This window comes from Phodopus roborovskii, unplaced genomic scaffold, assembly GCF_943737965.1.
Source record: "Phodopus roborovskii unplaced genomic scaffold, PHOROB, whole genome shotgun sequence".
Lineage (NCBI taxonomy): Eukaryota > Metazoa > Chordata > Mammalia > Rodentia > Cricetidae > Phodopus > Phodopus roborovskii.
In genome coordinates, this window is record NW_026126558.1 from 17,192,391 (window position 1) to 17,209,934 (window position 17,544).

Consider the following 17,544-nt stretch of genomic DNA (forward strand, 5'->3'; position numbering starts at 1 on the left):
TTAGAAACTTGACGAGTGGCCTGGAGAGATGGTTCCGCGGTTAAGAGCACTGGCTGCTCTTCCAGAGGTCCTGAGTTCAATTCCCAGCGCCCACATGATGGCTCACAAATTCGATCTTCTGCCGTACAGGCAGACCACTGTATACATAATAAATAAATAAATCTTTAAAAAAAATTCACGAGTAATCCATTAAAATTCAACTACAAAACACGTACATTAAAGCAGATATCAACCTTAGTATCTATCGACCACTTAAAGACCACACATCTTTCTGGCGTAGTAGTGCAACCTTTAATCGGAGCAAGTCGGGAGGTAGAAGCAGGCAGATCTCTGAGGACAGAGAGTTTCAGGCCAGCCAGGGCTACATAGTGAGACCTTGTTTTAGGAAAACCAACCCCCACCACACACACAAACCACAAACAAAACCAAACCACCATTTCATTAACTTCTCGGCTTTATAGTTATTTTTGGAAGGGCTGGCACAAATAACCCCCATGTTGGTTTGAGACAGGGTCTTATTACCAAGTCTAGGCTGTGATGGGAGATGTCATTCTGTAAATATGTTTCTCTTATTTCTTAATGAATAAAGCACTTTTGGCCAATAGGAAAGCAAATTTAACAATCTTGCTGTTTCAGCTTTCATCTATGGGATTATGTGAACAGTATCATGCCTATATGACTATTTCAGTACTGGACACTTCTGTGAGTACTGCATGTATATGGTGCACCACATATATACATATAGGCAAAGCATTCAAAAGCATTCATGCACCTAACTTTTTTTTTTTTTTTTTGGTTTTTCGAGACAGGATTTCTCTGCATTGCTTTGGAGTCTGCCCTGGAACTAGCTCTGTAGAACAAGCCTGGCCTTGAACTCACTGAGATCTGCCTGCCTCTGTCTCCAGAGTTCTAGGATTAAAGGCGTGAGGCACCAACACCAGGCTCACACCTAACATCTTAAAAATTGTGGGATGATGGTGGCACATGCCTTTAATCCCAGCACTGGGGAGGCAGAGGCTGGTCCACAGACAGTTCCCGAACAGAGAAACTCTGTCTCTAAGAAAACAAAACAAAACAAAACAAAAAACCTTAAACATTTGTAAATAATGAAAATTTTGACTCTGTGTAAAGTATACACAAACTGTTTCTGAAGTGTGGGGAGGAGGAGGAAAAGCACAGAAGTAATCCCAGTGCTCAGAAGTAGAGGTGGAGGCTTAGTTTAGGGCCAATCCGGACACAGAAAATCAAAAACAACAAACAACCAGCAACAAACACAAACCAACAACAAAAACAGGGCTGACAAAATGGCTTAGAGGGTAAAGGTGTTTGCCACTAAACCTAACAATCTGAGCTACATCCCTTGTCCCTCGTTCCCCACAAGGTGGAAGAAGGGAACTGTCTCCCACAAGTTGTCTTCTGACCTCCACATGCACAATGTGGCACATTGGTGAGTGCACACACACACACACACACACACACACACCACACACACACACACACACACCACACACACACACACCACACACACACACCACACACACACACACACACCACACACCACACACACACACACACACACACACACAATATACAATGGTCTAAAGAGAGTATGTATCATATTTTCAAAACATTGAAAACAAGCTAGATCTTTGACTATGTGGATCAAATAAATTGTAGTTATATACAAATAGAACTGAAAGAGACACTGAAAATGGTGTGCATTGATCACATGACGGAGATGTCTAATTCACTGAGAAATGAAAGGGGGGGGAAGCAGGAATTATATAACAACCTGTCAAGTGTGCTCCTATTTAAGCTGGAGGTGTAGTTCAATAGAACACTTGCTAGCTTGTAAAGACCTTGGGCTTGATTCCCAGCACCTCACACACCTCTACCCAAAAACAGAAACTATTTTTTGTAAAAACTATGCATATCATGAGACAAAACTGGGAGCTACAAAAAGGTCAAACACTCTCGTTATGATAACCCCACCAAATGAGCACTCTGTATGTGCTGTTTCTAAAGAACTCACAAACTTCAAAGCACTGTTTTCTATTACTTTCTCCCGTAGGAATACAGGAAGCATACAGAGGAAGGGTTTGAAAACACAGCGCATATTTTGGCTGACATACAATTCTTTCTTTCCTCCTTTCCTTTCTTTCTTTTTTCCTTTTGTTATTCTAGTCAGTTGTGAGCCACAAGGAAGGAGCAAGACAACACCTATGGTCCAAAGTCTTTAATAAATCACCAAATAAGCAGGTCACTGGTCAATCAGGGCTGCAGGACAAGAACTCGGGAGCCTTGCTTTTCCTGGCAGCCCCGCACAAAAAGCTATGCCAAGTTACAGTTATATTTTTCACCCATAGGAATCAAAGACAAGAGTTTTTCCTTGTGTGTTCCATCACTGACAACTAACATAGAGTGTGAGCTTTTCAGTCCAACCAATCGGACTTATTTGTTCTTTCTGTTGTTAGGAACAGCCATAACGTCTTAGAGAACTATGGGCACAACAGACTATTTCTATTGTTTAAGAAGGAGGTTGATCAGCCATTGGAAAGTTCTTAGCTCCTCTAGGGTTTGGGAATCTTCAGGCCAAGGGGCTTTTGCCTGCTCCTTTCACTTTCTTTCCTCTTTTTTTTTTTTTTTTTTTTTTTTGGAGACAGGGTCTTGAAGTTGGTACCCAAGGTGGGGTACTCACTATGTAGCCAAGAATAACCTTGGCCTTCTGAGTCTCCGGGCTCCACCTCCTGAATGCTAGAATTAAAGGTGTGCACCATCATACCTGTTTCATGTGTTGCTGGGAATAGCGCACAGGGCTCTGTGTGAACACACTACCAACTGAACTACATTCACTGCCTGAAATATGCCATTTCATTTCCTTTACTTCCCATTAAGGTCTCCATGTTCTTTTGTCAAGTACCTACACCAGACACTACCAGTTGCTTAGTCTCTTTCTCCAAACATTCACTCCTGTTACTTTGTAATGTGCTTGAATGTACATAATGACAGGGGCAGTGCATGCACATACATTTTAATTATAATAACAGTGACAGCTGAAAGTAGAATAAATGCTCCAAGGCATCGACGATACTGTGGGTTGTTCATGGAATAGTGACAAAAATTTACTTGCTCAAGTGTTATCATCTTGTGACACAATCACATCTCTAAACACTATCACAGCCCCATCTGTGGTGGTGCAAACCTTTAACCCTAGCATGAGGCAGAGGCAGGTGGCAGGCAGATCTCTATGAGTTCTAAGCCATCTATAGCTACATCGTGAGCTCCTGCCTCAAAAAAATGAAACCAAACAAACAAACAAAAAATAGCATCACAATATGAATTTGAATTCCTTGGTCTTGAAATAGATAGATTGCTGAGCAGTTAAGATCTTGTACAGTGCCTGGCAGTAGCGGCATAAACCTTTAATCCCAGCACTCAGGAGGCAGAGGCAGGTGCATCTCTGTGAGTTCGAGTTAAGCCTGGTCTACAAAGCTACACAAAGAAATTTGTCTCGAGAAAACAAAAGATGTAGCACTAATGTTGCATGTCTCACAACTGCCTGTAACTCCAGTCCAGGGTATTTGACGCCCACTTCTGACATTCATGGGTATCTGCATTCATGTACACATACACATAGACACACAAATATAGAAATGATTGAAACTAAATCTTTTCAGCTCCCAGACCCCCTACTTGACTAGCTTGGAAAAAAAATTGGGGAACTGGTAGATAGCTTAACAGTTAAGAGCACTTGCTGATTTTGCAGAGGACCCAGACAACCATCTGTAACTTCAGCTCCATAGGATCTGACTCCCTCTCCTGGCATCCTTGGGCATTGTATGCCCATGGTGCACAGACATACATGAAAGCACTCATATATCTAAAAAAACAAAACAAAACAAAACAAACAACAACAAAAAATACTAAATATTCATTAATAAAACATTTTAAAAATTAAATATTTATTTAAAGTCCTCAGTCTTGCATTTTAATTGAGTTTTTTATCCAGTTGTGAATATGTACCATCATAGCTTGATCATTTGAAAAAAAATGGCTCATCAAATCACATACTTTTATATGCTGACTTTTTTTTTTTTTCTCAAGACGGTGTTTCTTTGTACCCCTGGCTGTCTTGGAACTTGCTCTGTAGACCAGGCTGGCCTCAAACTCACAGAGATCCGCCTGCCTCTGCCTCCTGAGTGCTGGGATTAAAGGCGTGTACCACCACCACCCAGCTATGCTGACACATTTTATTACACAGTACCAAGCACCATATTAATTCCACCAGTTTTCTCATCAACACCGGTATGTATGGGGACACAGTACAAGCTCTTTTATCCAAATTCTGTTTAACATGAAAGCTCATTTTATCATTGAGCAACAAATATAGTCAGCTGTTTTCCTGGAAGTGACAGTTCCCATCATTTACTTTAAAAAAAAAAAAAAATTCACCAAAACCACAGGGTAGCCATTGTTTCTTCACTGGTCATTCTTTAAGTCAGAATGTGTTCCTGGGTTAGGGAGATGGCTCAGTATGTTAAAAGCACTTACTGTGTAAGCATGAAGAGATGAATTTGAATCCCAGAACCCACATGAGCCTGGACCTTGTCAGGCGTATCTGTAACCCCAGGGTTCCCACAGTGGGATGGGAGGTGGAGAAAGAAGAACCCCAAAAGCTCCTGGGATGGCAAGCCTGGTATACTGAGAAACCCTGCCTCAACAAGGGAGCTGAGGAGCGGCACCCAAGGTGGTACTCTGATCTGCACATGCTTACTAGAGCAAGTACACACCCACTCTCACATGCATGAATGCTCACCATGCTGCTCTGGACACATATATCTGAATGTTTAGTCACCAGGCAGTGGAACTCTTTGATAGGATTAGAAGAACTAGGAGGTGTGGCCTTGTTGGGGGAAGTGTGTCACTGTGGGTGACCTTTGAGGTTTCAAAAGTCCAAGCCAAGCCCAGAATCCTCAGCCCAGTAATTCTCAGCTACTATTCCCACATCTGCCAGCTTGCCAGCATGCTTCTTGCCATGACAATATTGGGACTAAACCTCTGAAAGTGTAAGCAGTCCCCAATTAAATGCTTTCTTTTATAATTGTTGCCTTGTGTCTCTTCACCGTAACTAAACCGCTCATATACGAAAACACTTGAATGCACACACACATATGTACACATGTAAACATACCCACATATAAATGTACCCACACAGACACATAAATGTACATACACACACACTCACTCACACACACACACACACACACACACACAGAATGTGTTCTATAAGGAAAGTAGAGCATCCATCTCCGCTTCATGAATGCAGATGTAATGTGGTCAGCTGTCTCATGCTCTGGCCTTCACACCTTCCCTGCCATGATGGACTGTGCCCTCAAACTGTGAGCAAAAAGAAAACTTTTCCTTCCATAAGCTGCATTTGCCATAAGAACAAGAAAATTAAGTAACGAAGAAACTTGGTACCCAGGAGTGAGGTTATTTCTGTAATAAATCTGACCATGCGGTCCTTAGGAACTGGCTTTTGGAAGGAATATGGAAGCTGAAGTTGCAAGCTAGAGAATCTCTGGATTGCAGTAAGCAGAGAATAGGCCATTCTGGTGAGCTAGAATCCCAAAGGAAAAGTGTCTAGTGGAGACCTGGTTTATGAGCTTTCACAAGGAACAAGGACCTTGTCAAGAATGGGGCAGAAGTAATTTATAATATATTTTACCTGCATTCTGCTCATGTACTGAGAATTTGAGTGAAACTGAATTTTAAATTAAAGGGCTAATTTGTTTGGTGGAGGAAGTTTAAAGACAGAATTCAGACTGTCATCTGGTTACGCTCTTACTCAGATACACAGTGAGACACAGAAAGATGGAAAATGTTTGTTCTGGTGAGGAAGAAGTGTTAGCAAATTTAAAGCTACAAACAAGAAGGGTATAGACAAAACACCTGAAATTGCTGAAGATTTTAGTGCCATTATAGTTGTTATAGTTGTGCCTCTTTCTCTGCACTGGGATAACAGGTAAGGTGCCCTGAAGGCAAAGACCCACTGTAAGGAGTAAGGTTTTTCTGCCCGCCGCCGCTGGTCTTGTCCCACCACCACGCCAGCCCCAATCAACACACAGAGACTCTGTATTTGATATAATGCTGTTGGCCAGGTACTAGTTTCTTATTGGCTAGCTCTATCTTAATTATTAACCCATTTCTATGTATTTCCACGTGGTCTTACCAGGGAGAGGTGGCTGGCGGTTCTGTTCTCTCCAGACTCTCCATCTTGACTCCTCCTTACTACTTCCTCCAATCCTCCTTGTCCTCTAGTCCCACCTGTCTTGCTTTCCTATTGGCCAACAGTGCTTTATTCATTAACCAGCATGAGAAACATATTTACAGAATGACATCTCCCATCAACCCACCCATCTAAGGCTCCAAGTTGTGAAAATGGAAAGCCTAAAGAATGCTATCACAGGGGTTCTCTGCTCCGAAACGGCTGCCCAGGGAAGAATTTTTACTGGGTCAGCCTGGAAGGCACACAGAGGCTGGTGCAACTATGTTCCCAAGGGGACAAGATATATCTCAAGCCGGAAAGAGAACTTGCCTATGTAGTTCTGGTTTTGAAGATAAGAAAGATGCAAGAGTAAGGAGGTTGTAAAGATCATGCCAAAGTTCCAGAAACTGCCTAAGCCATTCAATGTGTGGCAGAGTCAGATTCATGTAAAGGTCTGAAGGTGCAGCCTAACGGGAAACAGAGGCTTTAGGATGTTGGAGATGTCAGGACCTCGGGATGTCTCATGAGAAAATTTGCAGGCATGGGATTGGAGCCTGCCTAAGACAGAGGGAATGTGTATTTCAGGCAGTAGAGCTAGATGGGCAGAGCTGTCCAAGGCTGTTAAGAGTCCAGATGGTTCCATCTTGAGTCCCAGATGTCAGATATGGAGCTGCAGAATTTGGTGTTTGCCCTGCTGGGTTTCGATCTTGCTTTAGTAAATATTTCCTTGCTATCTTTCCACTCTTCCATTCTGGACTGGAAATGTTTATTCCATGCCATTGTTTATTGAAAGTGTGTAGCTTGTTTTATTTTATATGGACTCACAGTTAAGAGATTGCCATGATTTCAGAGATGTTAGGGCTTTTGAACAACTTTGGAACTGTTAAAACTTTGGGAATTTTAAGGATGGGCTAAATGAATTTTGCATTATGAGATGAACAGGGACCTTCAGGGACCAAAGAGTGAAATTAATTATTTAAAAGTGATGTGTTTGTGTAACCATCCTTACAGGAATGAAGATATTATAAACTGATACTCAGTTTCTCCCTTAGGCTATCAGGCTATTGGATAATGGACCTCAAGCTGGGAAGAGCAAAAGGCTGGGATTTTGGTGCCAACCAGAGGCAGAGCTTGTCTCCCAAAAAGAGGTTTCATACTATACTGACACTGTGTCAGACCACCTGGCAGGAGAGACTGGAACTGAGACAGTGATGATGGATGGGACCTCACCTCAACTAGCACTGATTAGCGTATTCATCCTCTTACCCTCTACTTAAACTTAAACCTCTTGCTAGGACCCCAAAGATGGCCTGGAGGTGGGTGAGTCACTGGACCGCCTGGCTCCTCTTCCTAATGTGGCCACATTAATACATCTTACTCTTCTTTTCAGTATTATTTGTTTGCTTAAGTGGCCTGTTGGGAATGGGTGGCTAAGCCTGGCTTGTTAGGTGATGCCAGGGCTCAGGCGCTGGCCCTAACTACTAACTCCAAGTCACAATGTCAGTGACATGACCAAGACGACAGAAACTTTTTTGGTGTCAGCCACTTGGAACAAATTGACCTCAGATAATTAAGAAAGGTCCCATGCACCTGCTGGAGTCACGTTATCCCAGGGACTTTCCCTTATCTTCTCATGTCAGGAGCATCAGCTGTATTTTACTTCTACTGGACAAAGCAGAGAAATGAGTATTTGTTTCTTTCCATTCAGTGCACCCCAGGCTTTGCTTTCCTGTTGGTTTGGGGCTCCTTTGAGCTAGTTAGATTCATTTTGAACCATTTTGGTAATTGCTATGTGGTGACTGACTTTGTTTTTTTAGAACTCTGAACTGTTTGAGTTCTGTTGAACCATTTGGGATATTATGCCGTTTTATGACAGGCCTTATCAATTTGGAAATTGGGTGGGGGTCTCTGTTGAGCCAACTGGGGTTCTGTTTAACCACTTGAGACAGAGAAGTGAGGGTGTTCAGATCTTCACTGTGATTTGTGTAACCATACAGAAGGTTAACTTTTTTACTATCTTGGTGGCCTCTAGGGAGAATTTTGATCACCCTTTTGTATGCTGATGGTGTTTTTGTTGTTTGTTTGTTTTTTGTTTGCTTGTTTTGTTTTTGTCTTTGTTTTTCTGGAAGACAGGGTCTCCTCTGTGTAGCCCTGACTGTTCTGGAACTCTCTGTAGACCTGGCTGGTCTCCAACTCAGAGATCTGCCTGTCTCTGCCTCAGGAGTGCTGGGATTAAAGTCATGCACCACCATTACCTGGCAACTAAATGAAATGTTACTATGAGCTTGCTTCCTGGTAGACTGTTTTAACTTTTGAATGTTAATTCTGGAAACTGAGGCAGAGGAAAAAGATGTGACTGTGTGTGTGTGTGTGTGTGTGTGTGTGTGTGTGTGTGTGTGTGTGTGTATTATAGCATGTGTGTATAGGTCAGAGGACAACTGGCTGGAGCCCTTCTCTCCTTCACCCTGTCTAAAGGAAGATACTACTCTGTATATGTTTCTCTTATTGGTTGATGAATGAAATGCTGCCTGGCCAATGAGGCAGGGAGATAGGCTGGACTAGGAGATGAGGAGGATTCTGGGAAGGGTAGGCAGGCAAGCAGGAGTTGCCATGTGATCCTGGGGAGAGAGGGCACATGTCAGGCATTCTCCAGTAAGATAAGACCATGCAGAAATAAATAGATTAGTAGTTATAGGTTAATAATTAAGACAGAGCTAGCCTATAAGAAGCCCTAGCCGTCAGCCAACTAGTTTCATAACTAATGTAGCATTTGTGTGCTTATTTGGGGCTAATGCGACTGTGGGACCAGGATGGCAGGAAAGAGTGTGTGTAACACCTGTCGGTGCTGAGGATTGAACACAGGTTGCTAAGCTCAGCTAGCACCAAGCTGAGCCATCCCTCTAGTTCTCCTAGCTATTCTCTTTAAACAAAGATGTTCATTAATACTGTGCACTCTGAACAGTGCTGCCTAGCAACTACAAAAAACATTAGACGTCATTCTAATGTCTAATGGAATACCTAGTTAAATAAGTACTTAATTTCCAGCTTTTGTTGATTGCAGTTTAAAAAAAAAAAACTATATTCCCCTCTTCTCTTTTTTTGAGACATTATACAGCCTTGGCTTTCCTGAAACTCTCTCTCTCTCTCTCTCTCTCTCTCTCTCTCTCTCTCTCTCTCTCTCTCTCTCTCTCATATACATGATCTCTCTACATAGACATGGCTTTCCAGGAACTCACTCTGTAGGTCAGACTGGACTTGAACTCACAGAGATCCTCCTGCCTCTGCTTCCATTAAACTTAAGTTTTTGAGATTCCAAGATATTATCACAGGACAAATAGGTGGACTCTAGGCATGCCTGACCTAAGAGGCCCTCCTTTCACGCCTATCAGTTGCTTAAAATTGACCACCAAGGGTTTTATTGGCATTAACTCCTTGATATCTGTCTTAGTTTCTTTCCTATTGCTGTGATGAGACACCATAACTCTTATAGAAGAAAGAGTTTATTGGGGGCTTAGAGTTCAGAGGGTTAGAGTCCATGACCATCATGGCCGGGGGCATGGCAGCGGCAGGCAGGCCTGGTGCTGGAGCAGTAGCTGAGAGCTCACATCCCATCCAGGAGCTCCAGGCAGAGGAAGCTAACTGGAAATGTATGACACACCTCCTTCTAATCATTCTCAAACCTTTCCACCAACTGGGGACCAAGCATTTAAATATATGAGCCTATGGGGCCATTCTCATTCAAATCACAATGCCTGTCACCCTGCCCCCTTTTGCACAAAACACGGGATCAGATCGGACCAAGCAGAACAGATTCCATTCTTGTGTTGAAACCAAACCATCAGTTAATCAGTGATGTCTCCAGAGAAACACTGTTTTGACAAGAGTCAAAATTGAAATGAAGTCACATTGGGCGTGGTAAGTGCTTGCCTGTCTGTAATCCCAACACTTGGGAGCCTGAGGCAGGAGGATTGCAACTTTGAGGCCAGCCTGGGCTCTGTAGTAAGAATCTCTGTCAAAGCTGACAAAAACAACAAAAAATGGTTATCTTGCCAACTCTTCTAAAGTAACTAAAGCCAAGAGTTATGGAGAAATGGCTCATACCCTGGGTTGTCTGACATTAACTGAATGTCTTCGGACCTTGATCCCTGTTTGCATTCTGTTTGTGATACTTATTTCATACGCAGGCATATTATGCCTCAGGGTGCAGTGCATGTGCCAAGGTCATGAACCTGGCCTGAGCTCTGGAATGAAAAGGTAAACTAGAGCCTAGAGATGGAGGAGGAAGTTGGAAGTGTAGACGAAGTTCAAGGAATCAGTGGGACTTTTTAAAGTCTCCACACAAGGAGTTGGTGCTTGAAGGGCTACAGGAAGCTGTTGACGTTTAAGTCACAAAAGCAGCTCCTGTCCGTTTTCCAGATATGCAGGGACCACCTTAAGCTAGCTCCACCTTAAGCAGGCTCCACCCAGTACAGCCATTGGTCGTGGCTGGAGGCTGACTGGCACTGCCTCCTCCCCTTCCTAGTACTCTCACTTTGCTGTGGTCTGGTTATGGCTAAGCTCCTTCGAGTGGCAACCCAGAGGCTGTCTCCCTGGAGGGGTTACTGCTCTAGGGGGTCACAGGTATATCTGTATGTGTGTATGGGATCCTGGAGGGTGCGGAGCCCGGTGTGAACTTCTCGGGGCTCTGTGACGTCATCGTGCAATGTGCCGGGCTCCCATTCTTCTGCCACAGGGCAGGGTTGTGGCTCCTGTTATCTTTCTTATGACCCTTGCACTGTTCCTTCCCCGCAGGGAGGACTCAGCCAGGACTTTGTGGAGGCTCTGAGGGCAGTTGTAGGGAGCCCCCATGTCTCTACTGCTTGTGCCGTCAGAGAGCATCATGGGCACGATGAGTCAATGCACAGGTATCAGAAGCTGCTGCTGGGACTGAGGGTCCTGGGCTGTCCTTGTCTCTTGCCATGTGTTTGGAATGTGCTGACATGCTCCTTAGAGAGGTGCTCTCTATCCCCTTCTGCTGAGGCCCAGGCCTCAGGTCCTTGGAAAACTCCAGGTTCCTGGAAATGAGAGGGCGAGGGGCTGCCACACCTTCCAAGACTTCTGAGGCCTCCCCGCTTCTAGGTGTCAACCTCCTGATGCTGTGGTGTGGCCTCAGAATGTGGACCAGGTCAGCCAACTGGCAGCCCTGTGCTACAACCAAGGTGTTCCCATCATCCCATTTGGCACTGGCACCGGTGTTGAAGGGGGAGTCTGTGCTGTGCAGGTATAGTGGGGTGTCCTGTGTCCAGGCCCATTACACATGGCACATTTATGGCTACTCCACCTGTCATCCTAGAGCTGTGGTGTGATGTCTGGGGGGGGCTCAGTCACAGAATGGGGTCTTGGGGTTTGCGCCTGGCCTAGAGACCTAGTTGGGTAGCCTTCTTGGCATCTCTGCTACCAGGGTGGCGTGTGCATCAACCTGACCCATATGGATCGAATCATGGAGCTGAATACAGAAGACTTCTCTGTGGTGGTGGAGCCTGGCGTCACCCGGAAAGCTCTCAACACCCACCTGCGTGACAGTGGCCTCTGGTTTCCTGTTGGTAGGCCTGGGACTAACCACTTCCTCAGGGTCCTGAGGCCTTGGGGGGGCTGTCTTGGGAATTTCAAAGACCCCCATCTTTCCCACAAAAGGGATAAAGCTTCCCAAGTTTCCTTCTCCGGCACTTTCTCCTTTAGACCCAGGTGCAGATGCCTCTCTGTGTGGCATGGCAGCCACTGGGGCCTCAGGTACCAATGCTGTGCGCTACGGAACCATGCGCCACAATGTGATCAATCTGGAGGTGGTGCTGCCCGATGGCAGACTGCTTCATACTGCAGGCCGGGGCCGCCATTATAGGTGAGCACCACCTGCCCTTGTTTCAGGGCCTTTTGCATGGGTGAGTGATACTTAGGAAGGCCCTGGAACTGTCCGGAGGGCCAGTGACAGTGACTCTCCCTGTGCAAGGCCTATTTGGGTCATTAAATCACTGTGATGACAACTGGGGCTGTAGGAGATCAGTCCTATCCTGTCTTCTAGCTTTAGGCTTCTAGACAGAAATCACTCACGTGCCCTGGGCACTCACCTGTACCTTACGTGTCCCTGGGCCCAGGAAGAGTTCGGCTGGCTACAATCTCACAGGACTCTTTGTGGGCTCGGAGGGGACTCTGGGCATCATCACTTCTGCCACCCTGCGTCTGCACCCTGCACCTGAGGCCACAGTGGCAGCTACCTGTGCATTCCCCAGTGTTCAAGCTGCAGTGGACAGCACAGTTCAGATCCTCCAGTCTGCAGTGCCTGTGGCCCGTATTGGTGAGCTAAGGACTGGGTCATATGGGAGTGGGTTCTACAGAAAAGGGCCCCACAGAAGGCCAGGGCTCACCTAACCAGCCTCCTCCCTGGTTCCAGAGTTCCTAGATGACGTCATGATGGATGCCTGCAACAGGCACAGCAAACTGAATTGCCTTGTGGCACCCACACTTTTCCTGGAGTTCCATGGCTCCCAGCAGTCATTAGCAGAACAGCTACAACGCACAGGTATGCTGGGGAGGGTGGTGCCGTGGGGCCTGGGCTGTCCTAGTGCACGACTAAGGATCGGCCTTTCTGTTCCCACTACAGAGGCAATCACTCAGGATAATGGGGGCTCTCACTTCTCCTGGGCCAAGGAGGCTGAAGAGCGCAGCCAGCTTTGGGCAGCACGGCACAATGCTTGGTATGCAGTCTTGGCCCTGTCCCCTGGACGGAAGGTGAGCTGGGGCTGGGGTGGAGGTGGAATCTGCAGTTCTGCCCATCCCATAATCCCTTCCCTCAACCCACTACTTTACTGCAAGGAGGCTGAGGCTCACCAAGGGCTAGCTGAGTGGACATGAGGATCAGGACTATAGACCATTGCACCTTGCACCTAGATTCCAACCAGCCTAGAGGGAGAGGTTATATGTCCAAAACATGGGATTTTTTTTCATGTGAGCCAGCTCCAGCTGCAGTGATGAGCCCTTTGGAATATTAAACATGGAGGAAAGACCTCCTAGGGGATAAAATGGATCAGAAGGAGGCAGTCCACCCAGAAGAGAAGGCTGGGCTCTGGGCAAGATTATGTAGCTCAGTAGTGTGGGGTGCTGGGAACCTTCGTGTTGTCCAGGCGAAAAAAGGGGCAGTGAAGACCTGGGATAATGAACACACCAAGGACAGATGTTTCATTCTATGGCATCAAGATCCCCTGGACTGGTGCTTAGCCTGAGCCATAGTGTCCTTACCTGTAGATAGGCAATGCATGCTAGGGAGACTCACTCAAGCTTGCTTTCTGATTCAGGCCTATTCTACGGACGTGTGTGTGCCCATCTCTCGGTTGCCAGAGATCGTGGTAGAGACCAAGGAGGAGATTAAGGCCTCAAAACTCACAGGTTCGGTTCTACATACTTGCTGTTTGGGAGGCATTGGGGTCAGTCACGGCCCTGGCAAGGAGGCTTGGGATGACAGCTTTGTTCTCTGGTTCCCCCAGGAGCCATTGTTGGGCATGTGGGTGATGGCAATTTTCACTGCATCATGCTGGTCGACCCAGATGACGCGGAGGAGCAGAGCAGGGTCAAGGCCTTTGCAGAAAACCTGGGCAGGTAAGGGCTGAGCCAGGGAGGGGGAGGGGTTGGGGGAGGGAAGAGGCAGAGAGCAGGCTGCTGAGGGTTCCTTCAATTGACCTCCTAGGCGTGCCCTGGCACTCCATGGCACATGCACCGGAGAGCATGGCATCGGGCTGGGGAAGAGGCAGCTGCTGCAGGAAGAAGTGGGCACCGTGGGTATGGAGACTATGCGGCAGCTCAAAGACACACTGGATCCCCGAGGTCTCATGAACCCAGGCAAAGTGTTATAAGGAACTTGAGACACTTGGTGGCCCACAATCCCCAGAATGCAGAGTCCCTGTCCTGGACCTTCCCTTCACGCCAATGACTTTGCAAGAAATAGAATGACTGATGCCATCTCCGCCCGTCAGGTATCTCTCTGTAGCTGGGGCTCAAGGTGAAGGTGGAGAGGACGGACTTAGAGAGCTACTTTCCTTGCTGTCCTTAGTCTTTTGCTCCAGTAGAAAGCCCATGGTTTCCTGGTGGAGTTTCTTGCTGGCTGGCAGAGACGGGGTGGGTCTGCTCCAAACCTAAGATGAGAACCCTCTGTGGAGGCCTGTCCTGTTGGTGTTCAGCACCATCGTGACTCATTCTATACAAAGGGATAGGAAAACCCCTTTTCTGCAGAGGGAAGGAGCCTTCCATTCTACATTGTAAGGCCTTCTCCTTGTCCCTCACCACCCATGAATGTGAACCTTATTTGCAGCTGTATCCTCTTGTCTTGGGCCTGTCCTTTCAGACTAATAGTAGCCTGGGGATGTGGATAGAGTGGAGGCTTTGGAAGAAAGCCAGTCCCAACCCCTCCGCTTTCACATACCTGAGGCAGAAGATCCACCTGTGGTGGAGGTTGCTTAGGACAGCTTCCCCATCAGGCTGGGCCTGGAACAGTCTCTAAGCTGCTGCTACAGAGGCCATTAAAAATGGAGGTGAGAAAATCCTCTGTGTACCACCCGTCTGCATGGTATGATGCATTATCCACCAGCTTTTACCTTCAAAGTCGGGGCCTTGTTCATTTTGGAGCTTGGCAGTTTTGAGAGCCTGTCAGGAGGAACATAGCAATTGTTCCCCAGAAATCCACAAGAGGGCGCGTGACTCCACAAACCCGAAAAAGCATCTACTTGGGGACAGCTCTTGGACTAGTTAGTGTCTGCAGTTCCACCCTTGGGCCACCCACCATCCAGGACCAGGTGGCCAGTCTCAAGACCTTTTACCCTTTGTGGATCCCAGTCAACTCTAGTACCATATCCCTTACTCCTAGGTTTTTGGATTGGAAAAAAAAAACCAAAAACAAACAAACAAAAAAGGGAAGGAGCCACAGGCAGGGGAAGCAGCAGCTTCTCACGCCTCCTGGATCCTAACCACTTCTCCCACCATGTTCCCAGGCAGAGGCTGCCACCCATTACTTTCTCAGTCCGACTTCAGTTTCTAGGGCCCCTTCACTGTAATGTGTGTCTCACGGTTTCCTCCCAAATAACTGCAGGATGTAGAAATCAAACATCAGTCGCTCGACCACCAGGGAAAGAGAACTCTAGTGAACCCTGCCCTGAGACAGATTGCTTGTCCCTCCCACAAGCCTTCCTAAATTGAATTCCACTGGGCAGGGCTCCTACCACACCCTCCAGGAAACTAGTAGGCACTCAATAAACAGTCATTTCCCCATAATTTCTTTTATTAAAGAAAACTCCAAACATACAGAAAAGTTGAAAGAACAGGTACACTATTCACTGAAATATCAGTCGTTGGAAGATTCAACAATGGACATTTTTGCCTTATTTGCTTTGTGTATTTTTGGGGGGAAACCATTTGGGGTTAGATAATACATTTCTTGAAATCACTCAACTATATAATTCGGCGTCTATCTCCTAAGAAGGACATTCTCCTATGAGCTTCAATACTATTAAATGGCTAATAGATGGGCGGTTTTCAAAAGGGGCTCCTGGAGCTCTCAGAAGGCTTTCTGGGCTCCTAAGAGCACAAAGGGGAAGAACCCATCTCTTGGCTCTTCCATATTTCTTCCCTCTCAGAAAGGCAGAGCAGAAGCAACATAGGATTCTAGAGTTGTCTGGATGGCAGGTGACAAACACAAGAGTCACCTGGGAAGCCCAGACAAGCCTAGTCCACCCTCGCACCAGGCACTGGCAATCTGGGTCCAAAGTGAGAGGACATGACAGCCAACAGGGGGCTTTGGTGTGCCAGGTGGGGGCAGGAGTCAAGGGGGATGAGATGAGCACCGCCTAGAGAGCCTAGAATAGCACCCAGTGTGGGGCCCAGCGAGCGTTGCCCCAACCAACTCAACCACCGGACTCAGCCACAGCACTGCCAAGGCAGCTGGGCACACACAGCCTGTCTCCAGGCCCAGGGGTCAGGCAAGGAGATCCCTTTCAGGGCTGGGCCCTGCCCTGCCAGCTCTGCTGGTAGGGTTATATATAGAACAGGGGAACACAGTTGCCAGGCAGAAGCTGGAGGTGCTGGGAATAGAACAGTGCCCTCCCTCCCTCCCTTTGCAGTGACAAAGCTACAAGGAAGCCTGCTGTACATGTGTTAGGCCTTTGGAGCAGATCCCTGTCCCCACTTTGCAGGCAAGGAACCAAGTTCAGAGGAAATGTCTTCACCATTCTGCCCAGAAGTGCCCCAGTACAGACATTCCAGTTTCTGGTATTAACAGTGCCCACAGTTCAGGTCCCGAGGTCTCAACACTCGGTCCTCTGAGCTTGCCTGCCTGCCTTGGCTCACATGTGTCCACTGGCCTCCAACAAATGTCCTTGCAGAGTAGTTGCTTCAGGAAGCATCTGAGGAAAGGTGACCTCAGAGCAATAATGGCAGCACAGTCCAAACTTGAGGGCCCGTTGAGACTGGGCCTTGAGGCAGCAGTACAAGGGGCAGGTCTGGAAATGGTCATGGCAGATATATGTAGCCATCCCCCTCCAGAGCTTTCCTTAGCTGGCTCTGCAGGAGGCCCTAGAATGCAACTCCTGGAACCTGGCTAGGAGTAGGGCAGGCACACACTGCCGCCCCCTGCCCTGAGTTTCCTGCCCAGCCTGCAACTTGCCAACTTTTATGAAGCTGAGTGACTGGTTCTGGTTCAGAGACTGTGAGCTGGCACAGTTCCAAACCAGGGCCTCTTTCTGGCCCTCAGCGAAGCATGCCCATGAGTCAGCACTGAGCTGGCGAGCAGAATAGAGGATGGGAAGGAGAGGCTGTGAGGGACGGCTGGGCTGGCACCTGGAGGTGCCTAGATCCTTGCAGCACCCAATGACTGCAAGATCTTTGCCCTTGACTATCTTCCCAGAAACATTCCATCACAACCAGCAATGACAGCAGACTACAATTACTCCACGGTGCTTAAGAATTCATAAACTTGAAAGACACACCTGAACCAGCACTGTCCATTCCCTCTGCCCAGGAGTGGCTGAGAGCCACTACAGGTGCTGACGGAGTGCTGGGCTAGGGAGGTGGACAGAGGGAACTGGACTTCGCTTTCCACTTCTTGACTGTGTAACAACACCTCATTAAAATAAGATCACACGGTGCATCTTTTATTAGACATTATTTTAATACCATATCAAAACACCTTGACTGGTGAAGGAAAGCTTTTCTCCCGAGCTTTGAACAATTTTAAAACATTTTGTAAGGTTTTAATTTTT

The 17,544-nt window shown here is 46.9% G+C and overlaps 1 protein-coding gene across 1 annotated transcript; it reads left to right on the top strand.

Annotated features, from left to right (window-relative positions):
* Window positions 1–10,764: 10,764 nt before the first annotated feature.
* Ldhd (lactate dehydrogenase D) lies at window positions 10,765–15,672 on the top strand. Its single transcript, XM_051201761.1, has 11 exons — window positions 10,765–10,888; window positions 11,060–11,172; window positions 11,387–11,528; window positions 11,709–11,850; window positions 11,987–12,146; window positions 12,400–12,599; window positions 12,696–12,824; window positions 12,906–13,033; window positions 13,597–13,687; window positions 13,786–13,897; window positions 13,986–15,672. The coding sequence occupies exons 1-11, from the start codon at window positions 10,817–10,819 to the stop codon at window positions 14,149–14,151; spliced, it is 1,455 nt and encodes a 484-aa protein (XP_051057718.1). The 5' UTR covers window positions 10,765–10,816; the 3' UTR covers window positions 14,152–15,672.
* The last annotated feature ends 1,872 nt before the right edge of the window (window positions 15,673–17,544 follow it).